The sequence below is a fragment of the Podarcis muralis genome, chromosome 15 (assembly GCF_964188315.1).
Source record: "Podarcis muralis chromosome 15, rPodMur119.hap1.1, whole genome shotgun sequence".
Lineage (NCBI taxonomy): Eukaryota > Metazoa > Chordata > Lepidosauria > Squamata > Lacertidae > Podarcis > Podarcis muralis.
Window position 1 is genome coordinate 19149793 of NC_135669.1, and position 22428 is coordinate 19172220.

The 22428-nt window shown below is 42.7% G+C and overlaps 1 protein-coding gene across 1 annotated transcript in view; it reads left to right on the forward strand.

The window, feature by feature from the left end:
- The window catches only part of DRD2 (dopamine receptor D2), a 72746-nt gene that overhangs the window by 41613 nt on the left and 8705 nt on the right, over positions 1-22428 (forward strand). Inside the window, exons 2-4 of the mRNA XM_028708742.2 lie at positions 17309-17607; positions 21645-21754; positions 21952-22088. Of these exons, the coding sequence (XP_028564575.1) occupies positions 17335-17607; positions 21645-21754; positions 21952-22088 (520 nt within the window). The 5' untranslated portion in view covers positions 17309-17334. The remainder of the gene's footprint in view (positions 1-17308; positions 17608-21644; positions 21755-21951; positions 22089-22428) is intronic.

Sequence of the window (22428 nt, forward strand, 5' to 3'; positions counted from 1 at the left end):
GAGAATCCAACCCACCACAGTAGATTGCCAGGAATGGATAAGACAAGGAAAGTTCTTACCAATGTTGTTTATTCAATATTCACAGAGAGAGGCGCAGAAATGCAACCTCTTGTAGTAATGGTGTTGCTCCGAGTAAATCTCCACCCCTCTTCTTTCCTACTTCCTCATTTGTCAATGGCACCATCTACCTAACGGCTGCTGCTTAGGGCCATCTCTCTCTGAGCCCTTTGCTCTCCTACTTTCAATGCTCGCCAGGTTCTGGGAGAAGGGGGGTGGGTCTGGAATGCTTTCTAGTGATAAGGTGTCAGCCAGCCGCTCCGGTTCTGCCTCCTCCTCCTCTCCCATTATTTCCCAACTTTCCCCCTCATCAGTCTCTGAGCTGTGACCTCCTGCAAACCACTGTTGTAAATCTATAGCAGGGATCAGCAAGGTTTTACCTGCCTGGGCTGGTCAAGTCCTGCGGAGATCTCTCCGTGGGCCTGATTGCACACACACGCACAATTTCTGGCTTCTGGGCATGCACAGACACGATTTCCGGCACTGCAGAAGTGAGTCCCTGCGCTGCACCGGTTTAGCGCAGTGCACAGGGACTTGCCAAGTGGGCAGTTTGGTTCAGGGGTGGTTCAGGGACCGGTTAAACTGCCCCAATGGGCCACTTGCAGCCCCTGGGCCACAGGTTGCTGACCCCTCATCTATACTGTCTTTCTCTTCTCTGGAAGGTTCAGGCTGGGGAGGCGGTCTCCACCATTCCTCCTCTGCCCAGTCCCTGACATGAAGCACAAGAGTCCTCTCTCCTTCCCATGGCTTCCAGCAACTGGTATTCAGAAGCATTACTGCCTCCAACCATGGAAGCAGAGTAGAGCCACTGTGGCTAGTAGCCATTGATACTATCCTCCATGAATGTGTCCAAACCCTCTTTTAAAGCCCTTCCAAGCTGGTGGCCATCACTGCCTCCTGCTCACAATTTCGTGCAACTTCAGATCTTTTCGGGGTCAGCACAGGATGTTGTGTGGTCCTTTCGCAAGTGCCTTCTCCGAGGGCAACAAGGGAACAGTCTTAAGTGCTGCTGCTTCGCTTAGCATCCTGATCCCCCTCTTCTCCCCTATTCCCGCCCCCTGCAAAGTGAATCATCGGAGCTAACATTTAATTAATTTGTGACACTTTGACAGTTTGCAAGGCGACATTAGTAGTTCTGTCAATCTGAATTGATAATACTGTCAAGCAGGGCCCTTTGGGAGTTATCAGCTCTTAAACTTATATGCCACACATTGCCAAGGTGTGCCACACATTTTGTTCTTTGACAGAATCAAGTACCACACAAAAGCACTCCAAAGGCCTCTCATTATTCACGGGAGAGTTTGATATTTGCAAATGTTTTGCTATCTTAGTAATTCTCTCCCCATCACCACCCTTAAAAGGTAAAAAAGCGTGCACACCTCAGCCTCATCCCCCCCTTTGTCTTTTAGAAAGAGAAATGAAATTAGATGTCCTCTTTCCTTAATCACTTGCCGATGCATTAAACAGGGCTGAGTCTGTCTTGCACCTAGTTGTGTCTGCAGGGATGTCTATCTTAAGCTTGCACTCTCAATCTGGGTAGACATATTCCAGTTCACACACGCACACGTTCACACATAGCTCGGTTTCTTCTCACTACTTGATAACCCAGTTGGATGTGTGAGCCAACTTGATTGCAACGTGTTGTGCTAAAAATGATATTGTGAGAATTACCTGTGCTATATCAACAAGCATGGCACTTTGCAAAGTACGAGAGAACAGGTTGTTGTCCCAAGATGATTAGAATCTAAAATTCAGTGCAGGGAAGGTAAAAGAGAGGGGTAAACTCTGAATGCCAGCTGCCAGGGGGCAAAAGTGAGGAGTATGTTGTTGCACTCATGCCCTGCTTATGAGTATCTGGTTGGTCACGGTGAAAACAAGATGCTGGACTAGATGAGTCTTTGGCCTGACTCAGCAAAGCTGTTGTTATGTTCCTCCAAAGGAAACATTTGCCCAGCTTTTAAGCCTAGCAGGAAATTATCGGTGTTTGCTTCATTCTTTATAAACAACCCACATTAGTGTAAAGGGGATGAAATTGCTGAGAAAACCTGCTTGGAACTAAATTATTCAGCAACCCTAGCTATTCTCCTCAAGTGATCACAAGTCCACTTTCTTTTTGTGCTGCTACTGGATTTTAAGAATGCATAAGAGATTCCCTCTGGCCTTGCAGGAGACTTGCGGTTGTTTTGCAAACTTAAAGTCCCCAATGTCTGTGTGGGATTGCTGAGTCCTTCTCTTGGAGTTTTGCTGCTTTTAAGGTCTGGTCAAGGTAGGGTGTCTACTTGCACAGCACCCAAAAAAGAGGAGAAACATTGGCTTAAAATGTGAATAAGCAAATACAGATTGATAAAGGCAAATTTAGAAAGAGTTACTATAGTTTAAGACTGTGACCAGGTGCCCTGTATATTCTGATGTCCAGGTTGATGAGCAACTTAAACCCTTCACATGACACTTCAATAGAGGACTGCCCTCTGTAACACAGGCCACATGGCCATCCTAGGTAAGGGCATATCCTAAAACTCACACCAACATTCCTCAAAAGAGAAAGGTAGGGTTTTGAGGTCAGAGTAGGCAAAGTGTAGGCAGTTGTAGGTTTATATTGTTCGTTAAATCATTAGTTGACACTGTGGTCAAAAATTTCAGATTTATTTGTCAATTAACTAGGAAATCCTACTTGGAGTCTTTTTGTTTACTTTGATTTTTCACAGGCATCAAATATGAACTCTCATAAACTGTCGATGGTCAAATTTTACATGACACTGAATATAAAGTTTTGTAGATAAATATTTACTTTTAGAGGTGTGTGCCAGCTCCACCTTATACCTGCACATTTAAAAAAAAAATTCTGATTTTATTCTGAGCCCCCCTGCCTGCTTTCATCTGTTGTTCTGTTCTGATCTGCTCTGTGTAAAATGAACTTTCTCAAAATACAAAAACAGCTATCACTTTTTTGACATTTGGAAGAAGTGGATAAACTTTGCAGCCACAGGAGCCCAGCCAGAGTGGATGAAGACTGACAAATTGCAGACTACTCAATCCAGGGGCTTTTTTTTGGGGGGGGGGGAGTAAAATGAATTTACTTTCCTCTATAACCCATATAAGGATGATAGATTTATTATGGCACCCAAAACTCTGAACACAATATTAGGGTCTTATGGGGGGGGCATTGTCCCTTGTTTGTTCTTACCTTCAAGTAACTAAGAGATGGCAGAGTGGTGTGTATTCTTACTTGCCTTTGAGTGTTTGTGTGTGTGTGTTTTAACTGTAGGTTATATAAAGCAATTTAGAGAATGCATACCGTAATTTACTACCTTAAAAGGCAGTTTCCTGGTCGGTCCTTAGAAACCCTTTTGAGTATCTTCCTTGTGGGAGTCTAATATCTGAATGCTGTAATATCTCTCAGACCTGCTATGATTGTTAGCATACTGCTTCTGAAAATGGAGAGAGCTGCAGAGAAGTGTCATCACAAAAATGATTCCTGGACAATAGAAAAAGATCCTCTGCAAATTGGGATTAAATTGCCAAAGAGATGTGCAAAGCAGAACAATTTATTAATTCAAGGAGAGGTCAATGGTTATCTTGATAACTGAGAGAACCTCAAGGAGCTGGTTGTGTGTCACCATCTATTACTTATGCAGTATTTTGAAAAGGCCAATGGAATGACTTAACACTAATGCAGGCATGTTGGAAACTGTTTCTAACAAGGATTTTGAGCACAGGGGAAATGTCCTGTCCTTCCATCCTTTGTGGTCAGTTTCATTTGATGGAGAGACCTCTGGAGCCTCTCAACATCTTCCTCAAAATCAGAACAAACAGAGATCCGTTCCATGGAAAACACAATTACCAACTGAGGTACTCTCAATTATCAAGACAACCATTCAGCAGTAAACCAAGGATTTTCTGGAGGGGAAGCAGTGCAGCAAACAGAGGTGTGGCAAAGCCCTGAGTGGCCAGACAGTCTATGGAGAACGAGTTAATTATCAGCTCCTTTCCCTTGCTATTCCCGTCACTCCTAACACGATTCCCAACCCCACCCCTCCAGCAAGGCTGTGTTTCATTTCCCGCTTAAAAAAACCTTTGAGTAAGGGCCAAACAACCGTGCCTCGTACCATTTAGCACTTCTTGAGAGCCTATAGTTCTTCATTTGGGGGTTGAAATGCTTTGAACATTTCCTCTACCATTCAAAATTGTGTCCATCTCCCATGGAGGTGAGGCAGTTGTACTGCACATATTAATGGCACAGTTGTTTTGGAGGAATGGAATGTGGTGGTCTTCTCAGGACATGAATCCTCGAGAAAGGGAATGTGCATGACCCAAAAAACAAAACATGTTTACAAAGCATTTATAATCTGGTTTGTTCTCGTGGAATGATTACTCTGCATTCGTGAGTACCAGTTGACCGTCTCCCTGCTTCATTGGTAAATTCGTTCTTCCCTCTAAGCGAATTTGTCATTTGGAGTGATTCAGCTGAAGTGTTTGGACAAACAAATCTCAAACCACGAGCGGCAGGTTCCCTTTTGCTTTCCACTCTTTTGTCATTTTATGGTTCCTGTTGCTCGCTTTGTCATCAAATATGTTTTCTTCTCCCCAGCGTGAAACTTGTTAAACAGGGAATAATTTATTGCACATTGTGTGGCAGAGATTTTCAGATGCCTAAAGCTGCTCTGAAACGTTTGTAGTTTAAAACTATCCATAACAATCCATCAGAAGGCGCCATTGTGTGCTTTGCGTCATACACAGTGCAGAATTTCACAGCAAACCACAAAGCATAGCCATTTCTTATTGGTTCCAGTTGAAAGGGTTGCTGGGAAATAGAACGATTATAGTCATACAAAGTGCCTCTTCTCCAGAATTTAATGGCTGCTGAAATATGCTTCATTCCATGAACATTGATGGTTGGTTGTAACTACCTATTTAACACTTCTTACCTGCTTAGGGGAGAAAAAGAGCTACAATGCAGCCAAGCAAATGAGAAAGAAGTCTGGTGTTTTTGCAGGTCACCGGCTCTCTCTCTCTCTCTGTTTACTTCTTACATGTTTATACCACCTCCCCCCCTCAAGGATCTGCAACTAGTGTACATGGTTCTCCCCTCCCCATTTTCTCCCCACAACAAGCCTGTGAGGTAGGTTAGGCCAAGAGGCAGTAACTGGCCCAATGTCACCCAGTGAGCTTCATGGCTGAGTGGGGATTCAAACAAACCCTGATCTCCCAGGTCCTAGTCCAGTACTCTAACCATTACACGATACTGGCTGTCACAGAAGGAGCCTTGTGGGCTAGGGGCAGTTGGTGGGGGAGGGGGTGTGTGCGACAGTATTCCAAGCTGGGAATACTGGGAAATGTCAATACTCTGAAGGCTACCAGTGGCCACCAGGTTGCCACTCTGCTGGACTTGTATGTTTGAAAAACACCAACTATTCAGGAGAGAAGTTGCTTTGTAAAAAGGATGCTACTTAAACTTCCTACCACTCTGTGAAATGCAAGATTATCTTCCCATCCGTCCATCTATATTTCAGAGTGAGCTCATTTTCAAACTCTCTTGAAGAGGGCAAAAGGAGAAAAGGTGTGAAGGGGTCTCAGATATTCATTTCTCAGCACAACAGTAGCCCTATGTCTTCTTCCACCAGTAAATGTCCAACACATCCACCCAACATGCCTCTGGATACTAGTTGCTGGGTACCACAAGTGGGAGGGGGCTGCTACATTGAGACCCACCCCCTTGTAGGCTTTCCAGAGACATCTGGTTGGTCACAGTGGAAAGGAGAGGGTGCTGTTGAGAAGATGAGACTTTGATTTTATCCTGCAGGCTGCTGTTATGTTCCAAAAAACTGAAAAGTGCTCAGAGTAATGCTAAATCCATGGTGGGATGGGGAGAGGGTGGCTAGTTCAAATGAAATACATCTTTTCCATGTTTGCCTGCTGAGTACTCAGCTGTAGAGCCACCAGAGCCAAGAAGTCATTCGTTACTGGGAAACAGAAAATCACAGGGTGAGACTTGGCAGCTCCGGGGGCTCAGCTTGGAGAGGCTTTCAGAATTGGTTTCTTCTGGATTTGCCTTGCTGAAGAACCCCAGATCCCACACACACTCTGCATCAGGTTGAGAAGGGCGGCTCAGATCAATCAAACTGTGTCAACAGTAATCAGTTGGAGGAAATCACAATTAGGAGAAAGTGTTTTTCTTCTTCTTTTTAAAACCTTCTTTTAATGGTACACATGAAGTTGTTGGTTAATTAAGCTGTCTAATTAGCCACTTCGTGCACCACAGTTTGAATCAGAACTGGGGAGAGCACTTTAAACTGGGTGGAGATTATTGCAGATGTTAATATTGTGTACTAGAAGCATAAGAACTGAGTCCTTTCGAAAGGAATTGTTGTCCAGACCCAGAAAAGTATTATTTGAAGTTTTACTGGCAGAACTCTTCAAAACAAAACAGAAACCTCAAATGATACATCCAAAACAGTTATGCAATGTGTTGTGCTATCCAGCACAGGCTCAGCATCTTAGAAATAAAAGGTAACTCCAAAAATGAAAAACGGTGTTTCTCTCCCCCCATTCCAGCCTGCCTTAGCCTGCTTTAAGGCTATGCAGCTTTGAGAGAGCCATTTATCACTTCTGTTTCTTGTATTCAGAGAAAGGCTTTCAGCCACCAGCCTTTCAAGATGGCGAATTTGCAACTCAAGACCTTGGTCACCTGATCTAAAGTTACAACACTCACATGTTAGCTAACAGAAAACAGGAGAGAGTTGGTTATCAGAGCCCACTTAGAAAAACCCCAACATTAGCAATACGCATCCAGCCATTTTTCCATTTTAAACCTTCATGAAATGCACATACATTTCCCATTTCTGTGTCAATTAAATTAATTATACTGAACAGAGATCTGATTCCTGGGTGCAGATGCAGCAGAACTGTGGTGGAAAACTGGGCTAGCAAGCACAGCCAAAATGGTGTCTTTGGAAAATGAGTCGAGGAGATCCAAGGATGAATAAGTTGGTGTGCCTAATGAAGGGTTTTTGTGATACTTCTGCCACATGTCCAAATTACAGTGCCCCCGGCTCCATGTACAGAAGCCAACCAGACTGGCTGCTGGATCTTCCCTGAACATTGGTGGTGGTCCTCCACTGCAACAGAGGATAGCATGCTAGTTTAGAGGACAGTGTTCCTTTCTCCCCAGTTTCTGTTGCCTGAGCCTACTGGCTTACTCGAAGAACCATATGACTATTTCAGCACACATGCCTTAACCCTGTGCTGATCCAGCTCGGCCAAACTGTTGACACCTTTTATGTCACTTGAGTTATCTTCTTCCTTTCCCCACTTTCACTTCCAGCCTTGTCCCATTGTTGCCTCTTTATTTGCAGGGTTCCCTCTCCTTTCCCCCACCTGCCGCCACTTCACCGTAAATAGTGATGGGTGCAAATTGCATAAAATAGCTAATCAGTCAATATTGTGTCTGGTATTCCCAGAGTGCTGTCATTCATCAATAATCTTAAACTGTGCATCTAAAGCAGACGTGGTTGGCACAACTTGTCTTTTAGTGCATTATCCTTCGCAAATCCAATTATTCCGGAGAAATCACCTTTTTAAAAAATAATAAACTCAAAGCTGAGTGGCATATCTTGTTCATGGTAAATACTTACCATACTTCATTTCACCCAGTAAATGTGGTGGCAAATTCAGGCGTGAAAGGTCCCTTCATATATGTCATAGCCTCACCCTTTCTTAGATTATACAACCTTCTAAACAACCTTCCTGTTAACCACCCTGAGACCTGTGGGTACAGGGCGGTGGGGCATGGGTGGTGCTGTGGTCTAAACCACTGAGCCTCTTGAGCTTGCTGATCAGAAGGTCAGCAGTTTGAATCCCCGAGACAGGGTGAGCTCCCATTGCTCTGTCCCAGCTCCTGCCAACCTACCAGTTTGAAAGCACACCAGTGCAAGTAGATAAATAGGTACTGCTGTGGCAGGAAGATAAACAGTATTTCTGTGCACTCTGCTTTCCATCACGGTGTTCCATTGTGCCAGAAGCAGTTTAGTCATGCTGGCCACATAACCCGGAAAGTTGTCTGTGGACAAATGCCGTCTCCCTCTACCTGAAAGTGAGATGAGTGCCGCAACCCCAAAGTCGCCTTTGACTGGACTTAACCATCCAGGGGTCCTTTATCTTACATGGAGGTATACAAATTTTAACAACAACAACAAATTTACACAATAATCTTAAAATTATACAATAGTATTCAGGGATAATATTCAGGGATGCATTGCAGCCATCAATGCAGATCTCCATGTGTTGCTGTTCACCTATATCTAATATTTTCTGTACATGTACATGGGCAAATGATTTGGAAAAGTCATCTTTCTGGATGACTTAAGGTGTGTTTCCCTTGAAGCTCCATTGTACGTAGCAAAATTTGTGCACCGTTCCCTTGAAACTGAAGCCCCATTTCTTTTCCATGTTCTCAAATGCTTAGCTTCAGAACATACAGTGGCTAAAAAGTTCCTCTTTAATGGCAATTAGGTAAGTCTAGGATGCTGGAGACAGTGACCTTGCAGGCACCCTGCTGCAGAAATAGCAATGGGTCTTTACCCCAATCCCACCCCCGTGAGCCTGGACCACTAAACCACTGCCCATATGTGAAGGCAGATTCTTGCTTTTCCATTTAACTACAATTTTGGGACTCTTTTTGAAGTGGCTCTCTTTCTTATCGTAAATAGAAACTGCAGGCTGAAAGTACAAACCGCCATATTTTTTACTGAGCCTCCCTTACTAATGCGACATTATTGGGGTTTAGTCTGCTTTCCCCTCTATAAAAGGCACAGCGCTCCCTCCTGATTATTTCAGTTGACCTTTTCTGCACCTTTCCCCAGTTCTACAATATCCTCTTTGAAAGTATTCCAAGTGTGGCTGAACCAGAGATTTGCAAAAGGGCATTACGATATTGGCACTTAGATTTCCCATCACTCCCCTAATAACCCTTAGCATGGAATTTGCCTTTTTCGCCACGGCTGCACACTCAATCAAAGTCAGGATAACGTTTCTCAAATGTTTCTCAAAATCCTCCATCAAAAGCCGTGGAATTGTAAATCTCCAGTCTCTTGTCATTATGTGCTTTTCTGCAGCGCAGTGTTTTGAAAAACGTGCCTTTTTCAATTATGTTGTACAATTATATGCAGCCTTTGACAATGAGCACCATAGCCATATCCAATTAGCATAAACCTTTGCAAAATCATTTTGTTTACTGAAGTGTTCTAATCAGTGTTTAATCTTTCCTTGAGCCGACCTAGATAAAGGCATAATCAAACAGAAATGGCAAAAAAAAGTGATGCGGTTACAGAAGCTTTTGAAGCTGCCGGGGACGGGGGGGGGGGGGGGAGACGACCACTTTGGCAGCATTTTCCTTGCATAACTAAAACAGATCTCTGGGGGGAAATAATTAATACTCTTCCACCCCTGCCAAAGTGTGTTCGGAACTGTCGGGAGCCATATTTTAATTAAACAGCACACCATAAACTGTACCATAAATACCACCATTTACAGAGCAATTTAAACTTATGGAGCAGCACTTCAAATTTTAATGTGCATTCTGCCCCTCTTGCCCCCCCCCCCTTCAGACTGCTCAATAAGGCATGTTGGTTTTACATATAATCTAAGGGCCTCATAATCTAAGGGGGCCTTTTCATCTTGCCAGTTTTTCTTTTTTAAACACCAGGCAGATTTTACTATCTAGCCCAGAGGCGCCAACTTCTGAAGGAGAATGAGGGTGTCAGTGTCGCACGGTGTGGGACGTCAGGATGTCAGAGGAGCCGGGGTGGAGCCAAACATGGCAGCAGCTTCTCCTCCTCCTGTTGCCACTACCACCAGAACATGGGGGGGGCTGACTCCTTCCACAATATTGGGTCCCCCCCAAAAAATGGGCTTGGCCCCTGGGAGATGGCATCACCGATCTAGACCCAGTTGCTTATTAACAATAAACATGTGGCATATGAATCTATGACTGTTTAACAGTCACACAAGTGCATACTAACAGTTTAGCAAAATGCATGGAGGTTTTATTCAGAATCAAATTATAAAGTCAGCTATGAAGCAATGCAAGTGTTCATATTGTGGCAAGACCACCTGGAAGAATTTTACCTTTATGATTTCTATATAATCATATATATATATATATATAACCATATACCCTAATGATGATTTTTATATATCCATGTATCCTAATGATGTTTGAATCTTAAAGATCCAAAAGTTGCCCTCTGCTTTATTTCTCTCTCTGCCCTGCTATTGTGCTTGAAGGAAACAATGAATCTGATGTGTTGGCATTTTTCTATAGGGAACCATCTCCATAGGGCTTCTCAGGCTCACGAGATGGGGCTGAGTTGGGGAACAGGAAAAAGCAGTCAGCCACAATGCAATGTTCTAAGCTGATAGCAGATGGTGGGGGTTATTCAGGTTTCAACGGTCAAATAGGTTTCTTTTCCTCTTTATTGCTGAAAATTAGGGTAAAGGGCAAATTGATGCACCATCTGAGAAAAGCAGAAGTATTCTTTACATGGGCAGAGGAAGAGCTTGTTCCCGCTCATTGGTTTGATCTTGCTGCAACATACGAATATGTCATGTTTTATGCTGTTTGTAATCAGGTATAAAAACCCAATGCACAGGGGCTTCGGGGCCCAGGCTTTGGAAAATATTCCACTGGGTCTTTATTGCTCAGCAATAAACTTTGCCTTCTTTTTCTCCACTGCTGCGTCTGTCGATTCTTGGACACATTTTGAGTGGGCAACAGGTATTCCTTATATACTTGCAGCAATATCACTGTCTTATCATTACAGTGTACATTTTGAGAACAGGTGAGGATTCTTTTATATCATTGGGAATCACAACCATATTTAATTTTGACTTGTTGTGGAAATGATAACGAGTAAGCAATATGAAAGCGGTGCTAGTAAACAAGAGACAAAAAGAACAGAAGGAAATACTCAAACCTTTAAAGTCAACCATGTCATATGGCTTTGTACAGCAGACAGAAACTGCCTTACATAACCCCTAAGATGCAGACTGTTCTTGTTTACAAGCATAAGACAATCAAGTAGACTACACTGAGCAGTCTGAACAGAATGAAGAACCAGTTAATATACAGAACACAGCCTCCCAAGAACTTCAAGGAGAACTTTTGTGAGTAAATACCACTACAAGTACAGAGATTTCTGAAGAAAGTGACAATGAAATGGCATGACCAAAGAATTAACAAAAGGCACTGAAGGAACATGCTAGGAGATGGTTGCACCAAAAGAAGCAATTCCAGCTCATTGCTGCCTTAAAGAATTGGAAAACAAAGCAAATTATCGAGCGAAAACTCAGCATTGCACACACAAAAATACCAGCTGTTCATGCTACTAGTGATTTCAGAGACAATAATGATGTAGACTTATGGACCACACTGAATAACAAGGAAATATTCTGCATTAAGAAAGGTCTATCAGAATGGCAGCCATATTGAGCACATCCAACAGGCAGATTATTTTAGTTTATCAGTGAATTCAACCCCTGATGTTTCCCATGTTGGTCAATTAACTATCATGGATGTTCTCAAAACCAACCTACACAGAAGAGCAACAGTGTATAGGAGTATCGCTGGGATTTTTTTTCATTTTTGGTGAATCTGCGAGCAACCAAGGAACGGATTCACAATGGCATTGAGTTCTTGAGTATCCAAAGGATGTAAACCTTAGTTTAATCAATGAACTCTTACACTTCCATCTGTACATAAAACAAGCTCACCCTGAAAAAGACAAATTCAGCCATCAATATATGAACCAAATAATATTCCAGGAGAAAATTCAGACAACTTTTTCAAATGGGGAAATGATGTTCAGATTGTTCCTGTGTTTAATGGTTACAAACTGTACTGGCAAAAGATCATTTTCTAGACTAAAAAGGATAAAGAATGATCTACGGTCAACAATGCTCCAAGATTGGTTGTCTGATCTAAGCATTCTCTTACTGTTTATATTAATATAATTGATAAGTTTGCATTGAAAAGAGCTCAAAAGAATCTGTTCTGACTTTGTATACAGTGTAAATTTCCCCTACGTGCTATGATTCTCCTACATATATTCCATGTGAATATCTTCATTAATTTCAAACTTTTGTAAACTTATAAAAGATTGTTTAGAAATTTATAATCTTTTTATCAGCGCTAAAATTTCAGCAATGTTCTACTTTCATTGAGTATATAAAGAACACAATAAAGTTTTGCTTCTCATTATCAGATACTATTAGGTTTGGGCCTCCTAAGATCTCCTAGCTCAGGGCTTACAGTTGCTTTAATCCAGGCATGAATGCATGTTGCTATTCTTCCAATTTTACAGGTGGAAAACCGAGGCTGAAAGGTAGTGACAGGCTTCACCTATGACAAGCATGTTTGACATTCTTAGGCTCTTCCTAAGAGGCATGCCTGTTGGCAATTCTCCTCTCAAGAAGTGTGCCTTTCTAATGCAGGAGCCAAGAAGGTACACTCAAGGCTTTTGAGAAATCAATTAAGATTTTTGTTACCTCCATCTTCAAACCCTAGTCAACAACTATGGGGAAACCACCAGGCCTCCCTCATTTGGCCTATGGGGCCATTTGGGCCAACCCTCTCCCACCTGGCACCATATATGACCTGGCTCAGCCAAAAGAGGCTTGCTTCACAAGCTCCATCCATTAGCTGCTTGTCAGGTCTTACAGGGCTCTTTGAAAGGCACTTTGTGGGCTGTGCATTTGTGGGTCTGAGCTGAGATGTGAGTGGCCCATGGGGGAGGTCCATGATCTGTCCCACCAACCAGATCCAATTTCCTACCCCTGTATGAGGACCAGTGTGGTGTAGTGGTAGACTCGTGATCTGGTGAACCGGGTTTGCATCTCCGCTCCTCCACATGCAGCTGATGGGTGACTTTGGGCTAGTCACACTTCTCTGAAGTCTCTCAGCCTCACTCACCTCACAGAGTGTTTGTGGTGAGGGAGGAAGGGAAAAGGAGATTGTTAGCCGCTTTGAGACTCCTTAGGGTAGTGATAAAGCAGGACATCAAATCCAAACTCCTCCTCCTCCTCCTCCTCCTCCTCCTCTTCTTCTTCTTCTTCTTCTTCTTCTTCTTGAATGCTAGGCAGAGGCTGGTAGACAAATCCCACCCTCAAGCTGCTGAGCATGAAGATTCATTCTGTGACCACTGTGGTTCCTCAGTCAAGAACATCCCATACTCAGAAATTCCCATTCCTTTCCCAGGGAAAACCTGCTCTTTAGCTCTAAATCAGAGCAAACGTCAACCCGAAGAAAACCCAAATTGCTGTTTGCTCTGATTGAGCACTAAAGAGAGTTTTTTCCTAGGGGGAAGCAGCAGGACAAGAGGAAGTATGGATAAACCCTAACACTCAAGACATGTCCCTTTTTATGTAGCTCTGTTGCAAAGGGAGTACCCGTGGTGAGTTAAAATAAGGATCAGCCAGAGACAGCAACTGGAGAATAAGAAGGTGAGGTTTATTGCCAGGCAATAAGAACCCAGTTGGAATATCTTCCAAAGAACTGGGACCCCGATAGACAGAAATCCAGAGGTCTTTATACCTGAGTAAATCACAGCAAATCATTGATCATCAGACAATCACGAGGGACTCACAATATTGTCAGCGAAAATCAGCCAATCAGCAAGCGGTTGTCACGCTACTTGACCCCTGGTCAAGCCTTGGTCAGCACCGGGTTCTAGTTCTGCTTTCCGATGCTTGCAGTGACGCTCTGTCTAACCTTTCCCCTAGTTATGACAGGACCGGAGGTTGGACATTTTGTGGTTTTGCTCTTCCTGTTCTGTGGATTTATTTAGCCTGTATCTGAGGGGAATTTGTACCAGAATTTCTGGTTCATGTCTTTCCCTTGTCTAGGGTGCACAGATGTTTAGGGGAAAGGTCAACTCCTAACTTTGCTGTCTCAAGCAGTTTTGCAGTTTGCTAAGCACAGCTTCCCTTTTGATTCAAAGTGGATTATAAAGTACTGTAATCCTTGATTTGTGTAAGCATATTTGGATATATATATATTGAATATATTGGTTACTGATAACTGATTATATGGATAGCAGGGGTAGCCCTTCTTCCTTGCCTCAGCTCTTCCCCTCCCCATAGTTTTCTTTAGCCCAAGAGCAGCACTCCCTTGTGAGAAGTGCATGCCCCTGATAGCGAGTGAGACCAGAGGTGAAAGTGAGGAGGCCAGAAGCAAAAGTTGGGGAAGCAATGGATTTGTTCAGTGGGCTACATTCCAGGCTTAGAAAGCCATAGGTTTCTACAACTCCCTCGCCATCTTTCCATCCAGGCAAAATAAAAATAATTCAAGGACATGCTTCAGCCATGCAAGAGCACGCACAGAGGGTGTGGAATTGGGTCTGGGAGACTCATGTGGGTCAGAAAGAGAGGCTACAGGTTCTCCACCCAATACTCCAGTAGTTTTTTTAACTCTCTGTGTGAAGTTATCTGACAGAAGTTCACAAAACTGGGAGAAGTGCGTTAGCGGTCTTGCCTCCCAAGGGGATGCCCTACCTTGCTCTTGAAAGTGCTACTTAACTGCTTTTCTCTCCTGCCCACAGGTGGAAGGGAATTCCACCCAAAGTAGAGTATAATTTGCCGAAAGAACATCTCAGAGGGGAGGGAGAAGGAACAGCGAGGAAGGAGCTTTAAAGAGTTGTGTACTTGGCCAAGAAGTTGGCTTAGCTCATCAAGTGCAATATAGCGGGGATTATAGTCTTGTATCCAACTTCCTCTTCAATTAATATGGTTAACCTTCTTGTTTTATCTCCCACCGAGATAAGTCAAGGGGAGGCCACTGAGTCAAGGGGAGGCCGCTAGGGAGAAATACTAAACATCTCAGACCAGCCAGCCTTTCAGTTCAAGAAGTGAAACTTGAATAAGCTATAGATGGATCATTTGGAGGGGCGTTCCCTCCCCCCAGTGCATACTGAGCGATATGCAAAGTTTAAAGTTCTACAAGTCCCTTTATCTCAGGTGTCAAACTAACCTCAGAGACAGATTTAGGGGAGCACAACTAGTTTGGTTGTACTGGGCGTGAAGCCTCAAGGGTGCTGCAGAGGGCACAGCAACTAGGATGTAGAATGGACGTTGAAATTTTTTAATAAAAAGTTTTTATTTATACTTTTCAAATGTATACATTCCATTAACTTTACTATCATTTTAACATTTCAAAGTTTGACTTCCTTCCCCCTCTTTCTGCGGTTCCTTAAATTTATTTTTAAATATCTTCTGCATATCCAAATTCATTTAATTTTCTCGTTTAATTGTCTGCTTTAAATATAAACTCTTATGAAACTGTGGGTTATTACAATAATCCTGCCAATGTTCTTACCTGTTTGCAATTTATCTGTAAATATTCAATAAACAATATCTATTATTTAATAATAATAAAATATTATCTTGATTTCTTACTCTTCTGGTAAGTTTCGCCATTTCTGCATATTCTGTAAGTTTTTGTATCCATTCTTCCTTTGCTGGGACTTCTGCTTCTTTCTATTTTCGGGCGAGTAGCAATCTTGCTGCTGTAGTAGCATACATGAATAAATTTCTATACGATGTAGGTAGTACGATCCCTATAATTCCCAAAAGAAAAGCTTCTGTTGTTTTTACAAAAGTTATTTTTAACATTCTTTTCAATTCATTGTATATCATTTCCCAGTAAGTTTTAACCTGACCCGAACACCACCACATATGATAAAAGGAACCTTCTTTCTCTTTACATTTCCAACACTGGTTTGATTTACATTTATACATTTTTGTCAGTTTACTTGGTGTTAGATATCAACGATATATCATTTTCATATCATTTTCTCTTAAACCATAACATGATGTAAATTTTATATCCATTGAGCTGTTGAAATTTGAGACGACAAGATCTACTACTGTCATTAGGAATAGTGGATTGGATATCGAAAAGGTATTGATTTGCACCAGCTCCTGAGTTGACAAATTTCTCCTGGGTCTGTGTGTGTGTCAGGGAGCTGGGGAAGGAGTTGTTCCCTCTAGACCTAAGTTTTCCACTGTTCCTCCCCCAGTACACCCCCAATATACCCAGTTGCTAGAGAACACAAGTGCAAAGGGTTGTTGTTCTCATTGGGCATTTGGTTGGGCCCTGTGAGAACAGGACTGGATGTGCCATTGAGCTGATCCAGAAGGCTGTTCTTAAATTCCTGGAATTTATTTTTATTTTTAAAAAATATTTTTATTGATTTGATAAGAAGTGCAAATATAACAAAATGAAAGAGAGCAAAGAATCAAAATGTAAACCGCAAAGCCTCGCAGTCTGGAAGGTCAGGAGGTACAGCACATCTCCAAAGGAATAATAAAGTATTGACTCATACAAGGATTCCCTTTACAAATATCAAAGATAGGTAAAAATGAAAGTAGTCTCCACCTGTAAGCTCCATCGTTATTGACAATAAAAGCTCTATAAAGTCTTAGATGAGCCAGGCGTTTGCACAGACTTGTAATGCTGAGCAACTGTGTGCCACAATATCCACCCAATAAATAAAAATCACCCTGTATAGCAAAAAAAATATAAAGAAAATGGGTCATTTGAGCTTAGCCTTTAAAATACACTCAGTTTATAAGAGATCTTTTCAAGGAGGGCAATTTTTGCAAGCCTTATTCTACTTTGTTAGATACAGTTGTTGTTTTTTACTTTTCTGTCGCAGTGTTGTTGTTTTAAGCTTTCTATGCAGACTTATTGCAAGTTGTCAACGTATCGTCAGACAGTAAGGTTCTAAAAATCCTGAGAATGAATGGATAAAATCATATTAGGTGTCCTAGGCAGATACATACTTATGTACAAAGGGAAGGGAGGCATGGCAATGTGAGATCAAAAGACCGCGCAGTGTACAGACAGTAGCAGGAAACTCCCGTTGCTTTGCAGAGCAGAAATGAATATAAGATCCAGTTAGAATGGGCAGCCCATTCCTAGCCAGCCATTGGTGATAAATTAGCATAGCATGATTGAAAATGATAAACACCTAAAATAGGGCAATTGTTTGTTTGCAGTGAGACAACCACCCCCCAGTTTATGTTGGCTTCTGCCTGCATCTCATTAAATTTCATTTCAGCATCAGTTTCACGCTGGAGCCTCTCTCTGAAACATTGTTGTTCAAATATGGTGGCCTTAAGATCTGTGACTAAATGTTCCTCACTGCTGGTTACCCGCTAATGACCAACTCTTTTGTCTTCCCCTTTTGTGCTGAGGCAGATCCCCAAACCAGCTGCTTCTTCCTCATGGATTTCCAGAACATGTCCTCGTATGATGACAGCTACGATAACCAAACCCTCAATGGGTCCAGCCCAGGACAGGAGCCCCCTCAGTATAATTTCTATGCCATGCTCCTCACTCTCCTCATCTTCGTCATCGTCTTTGGTAATGTGCTGGTGTGCATGGCTGTGTCGAGGGAGAAGGCTCTTCAGACGACCACCAACTACCTGATTGTCAGCCTCGCCGTGGCAGACCTGCTCGTGGCTACTCTGGTGATGCCATGGGGGGTCTACTTGGAGGTAGGAACACTCTAGGAATAGTCTATTGCAACTTGTCCTGGTTAAGAAGCCTTGAAGCTTCTTTAGAGTCAGGAAGAGGTGACCCAAACACTTGGGAGGTGTTCAGATGTGGGGAATATTGTGTTCATTTTTCTGATTATAATGCTACTGCTTCTGTCCCATTTTCAGATGTTCCTTTCACACAGCAGTACCTGTTGCATTATGGAACTATGGTTTTTTGATCAATATACTGGCATCCCACAATAAATTCCATTCACACCAGTGGGCACGGTACTCCCCCACCCTTTCCACACATGCATGCTTCTATTTCACTATGTTTCCACCATGAAAATGGCAGGAAATGACTGTATGCCGTTATAACACCCTAAATTTTGTAATTTTACTTCCATAATATTCTGGGTCAATAGGGTTACAAACAGATTGTTTTGGAACCAATTATCACAGAAAGGAGCACTAAACTTCCATTAGATTCCGCTAGAAGTGGGTTTTATGTCATGCAAAAGCTCAAATATACTTTAATATGAAAATTAACAGAGCGAAACTGAATTAACTACAGTGGTGCCCCGCAAGACAAATGCCTCGCAAGACGAAAAACCCGCTAGACGAAAGGGTTTTCCATTTTTGAGTTGCTTCGCAATAGGGTTGCTTCACAAGACAAAAAAACCGCTAGACGAAGAGACTCGCGGAATGGATTATTTTCGCCTTGCGAGGCACCACTGTACTGTAAGAAAGGGAGGGGATAGGAACTTTTCCTACCTGCTTTTCACAGTGGACCATTCCAACCTGACACTCCCAAACTTGACTGAAAATCAGAACCCAATCAGATTATGCACTTTTCTTGCTTTTGTGATGCTGTTTCAGTGCAGAAAATGTATGTATCTTATGTAAAAGATGCGTGCAAAATGTGTATTCTATAGGCAAATGCATTGAAAATAATTGGAAATAGAGACCACACAGTGAGGCCTAGAAGGTTGTATTTGGCTCCTGGGCTGTAATGACACTCTTCCACCTGTCACTCTTCCACTCATTAGGGTATTGATCTGTCTGTGGGGTTTCAAGTCTTCCAGGAAATCTACCTTAGTAGCTGTTATTTTGCACACTCATTTCCCCAATGGATGAACGGATGAATGAAATCTTTATTGCCAAAATCTATAAGCCAGGCATCCCCATCCTTCGGCCCTCCAGATGTTTTGGACTACAATTCCCATCATCCCTGACCACTGGTCCTGTTAGCTAGGGATCATAGGAGTTGTAGGCCAAAACATCTGGAGGGCCGCAGGTGGGTGGTGCCTGCTATAAGCCATCACAATTGGTCACAATGCGTAGAATGCAAATAATTGATTTGAAACTGAACAACAACAGCAGCAAAGCAAACATACAAAAATGCAAAAAATCACACCTGCATAAGTTAAGCACTCCACATCTCACACTCCCCCTTATGCTACTTGTCTTGGCACCTAGCTCTCAACTTACTTGCAGCCAAGGCAAGTTTTGCAACCAGGGCAATAACAAATACGTTATTGCCAGCCAGCTAAATAGAGAATTGCTCAAGGGGAGGTCAGTTGGAAAGAGAACAAAGGATGTAATCGAGGAATTTTTGTCTAGGGGATGTACATAAGGGGCATCGTAAAGAATAGCGTTGAATGTCCTCCATGTCTCCCGACTCACAGATGCAGTCTTAGGTACACAGGGATGTTATTGAATCTTCCCATTTGATATGCGGAGGGCATACACTGAAGACACAAAGCTGTAAATGCTTTTCTAAGGGGTGCCAGCGTGAGATTAATTAAGTATTGCTCCAGCCCAAAAGATGTTTTATATATTGGATACCAGGATGAGTATGCCATCTGGGAAAGTGAATGAATGTCCCTCCATTTAGAGTCCAAATAAATTTTTTCTTTGATGAGTTGTTTGACTCTGTTAGAGGCAAAATTTGGTAGGGAGTCCACATTAATCCCATAATAATGGAGAATCTTACGGATACCCCAATGGATGCTATTCACCTACTGGCTGGACATACATTTAAGTGTCATTACAGCACAAGAATGCCTCTCCTGCTCTTACTTCTGTGCTCCATTCGAAAGTAAACAAAAAAAAAATATCAATGGGGCTTGTTTCATTCATATATATATATATATATATATATATATATATATATATATATATATCTGTGGCAATGCTTGCCACACTTTTTAAGAGCAAGTACAGGCAACAACAGACCCGGACTCCCTCTGTATGATCCTCAACCTGCTTTCAAGTGGAATATCAGTTTATTCCTTCCAAGAGAATAAAAATAAATAATGACTGATTGTTTATCAGACAATAGACAGTGTCATTTGGATTTTGATGGTTTTGCCTTGTTCTGGTTGAAATATTGTGTGCATATTTTTAATGTGACGCATGAAACTCATTTGTACGAATGCACTGCAAGAAATGCGTTCCCAGCAAGTTTTTGACTGCCAAGAAATCAAATTCCACTGAAACATACAACTTTTGCCCATTTCTAAAACTGTGTTTACCAAACAATCTTTGCATGGGTGTGTTCTTTCCCCTTTGGAGTGTATGTGATGGGGGGGGGGGGGGTTAGATGTTTAAATACATTTAAAAAAAAACACCACAATTCTAAAACCATTTTGGACACATGGTGTTTGGGTTTTGCATTTCCTACATCTCCAAATCAAAAACATCCCTGCTGTTGAGTGCTCCACATGAGAGTCAGAACGGGTTTTTTGGTGCCTTGTCTATCACCTGCACCCAAAATGCTTTGCTGCTAAAAAGGATGCTGTTGCAAATGCACACTGTCCCCAGAAGGCCTCTCTGCCATGCAGCTATAAGACATAATAGGGGGGGGGGATGCAACCATTTCTATTTTGCTATGAACCACTCATAAAGTTTCGCTATGAAGTGATTTAATTAATAAATAAAACATCCCAGAGACAGTGTCATTCTAGGTGTCAGATGCCAGGGGCAGGGAGTCTACCGGCCTGATGTGACAGATCTCTTCTTAAGCTGCGTTCCACAACCACCACAAAGAGTGCACTCCCCACCAGCATTGTGTGTAACACTTCATTAGTTTGTCTTCTAATTCCTTCTGAAGTCTCACATCCTCTCCCTTAAAGTGAATGATGCTGAGAGACATTGATGTAGATTCCAAGAATTACAGAGGCCAGGGAGAGCTGGGGGGCAGGTGGGGGGAGTCTGTTGGCAGCTTGCTGGATGTATATTCAGGAGCATGTTGTCTGTTTCCAAATTCCTCCCCCCCCCCCCCCCGCTGATAGGATCAGTGCTGATCTCTCCGGACAGGCAGGTCTAGATTTTTACATTCCAGACAAGCTAGACTGCAACAGCCAAAAGCGGCAAGCGATGAACATCTGGAAACCTGATCAAAGGTGTGATTTGTGCAGGAGAGAGAAAGGGAAGGAGAGAGCGCTTATGTGGTTATGCTGGAACTGTCTTGCTCTGGGCATTTGAGAAATAAATTGGATTGATTGAAGAGATTGCACCGAAGAAGCTCAGATGCAGCCCATGCCAGCATTGTTTCTGCGCTTCTTGAATTATTCCATATCAAAACTGTCTCTCAGTTCCTCTAGGGCAGCCGGCTCCCAACCTGGTGCCTTCCTGGTGTTTGGATTACAATTCTCATCATCACCACCCAGGATGATCAGGTTGACTGGAGTTGATGGGAATCATAGCCCAAAACATAAGGAGAGTATGAGGCTAGGGGAGGCTGTTGTAAAGGCCATCTGGCTGGAAAATGGAATAGGTATACCTGGATAAACAAGTGTCTCCAGGGAATCAGCTATACAGCTGGAAATAGAACATTTCAAGTGTGTTGTAAAAGTGCAATATACAAATGTGACACTAGATGGCGATGGTGAGCTATGGCGAATTCAATATATTTTTCAAAATGTTTTTTAAAGCAAACATTTTCATGTTGTTTTTTTTAATATTTGTGTAGATTCCACCCAAGTCTTCATTATTGTTGTACAGAGTCTTGGACTTTCCCATCCTTGACACCGATGCTGTTTTCTTCTCAGGTGGTTGGTGAGTGGCGTTTCAGCCGCATCCACTGTGACATCTTCGTCACCCTGGACGTTATGATGTGCACAGCTAGCATCCTCAACCTTTGCGCCATCAGCATTGACAGGTAGAGAATCCATCTCTGATTTCCTTCCCAGCTTGCAAGGGATTGCATGCTCATTCCAGCACAGCATCACGATTCCTTGCTATCTCTGGACCTGAACTTTCCTCTGGCATCCTTCCCCTCCTTATTTGTTTTTCAGCAGTGCAGGTGAGCTTCAATGCCACACTGAGTTCCCACTCTTGTGTCTCCCTTCCAAACAGGTATACTGCCGTGGCCATGCCAATGCTTTATAACACACGCTACAGCTCCAAGCGCAGAGTCACTGTCATGATCACCGTGGTCTGGGTCCTCTCCTTTGCCGTCTCCTGCCCACTGCTTTTTGGGCTGAACAACACAAGTAAGCATGATAAAATAAAATAGGGGGTGCATTCTGTGCTGGGTTCAAGTCTGGGGGCGGGGTAGGCTGTAAACTGAGCCAGCATTCTCTCTGTGTGTCCTGGTCACAACACAGCCTTCCTCTTCTTCTAACCCCAAAGGGTAGTTTGTGCAGAAAGCAAGCAAATGCACACCCAAGAAAGAGGAAAATAGGCATACTTTCAGCACAGCAATTGGGAAGAACAGCCTTTACCAACAGTGCTGGCAGAGGCTGATGGGAGTTGTAGTCCAATAACAACTGGAGTGCAGCATTGTGTCAAAAGCTGGTGTAGATACTCTTTATTCTCCTGCCCCAATTATAA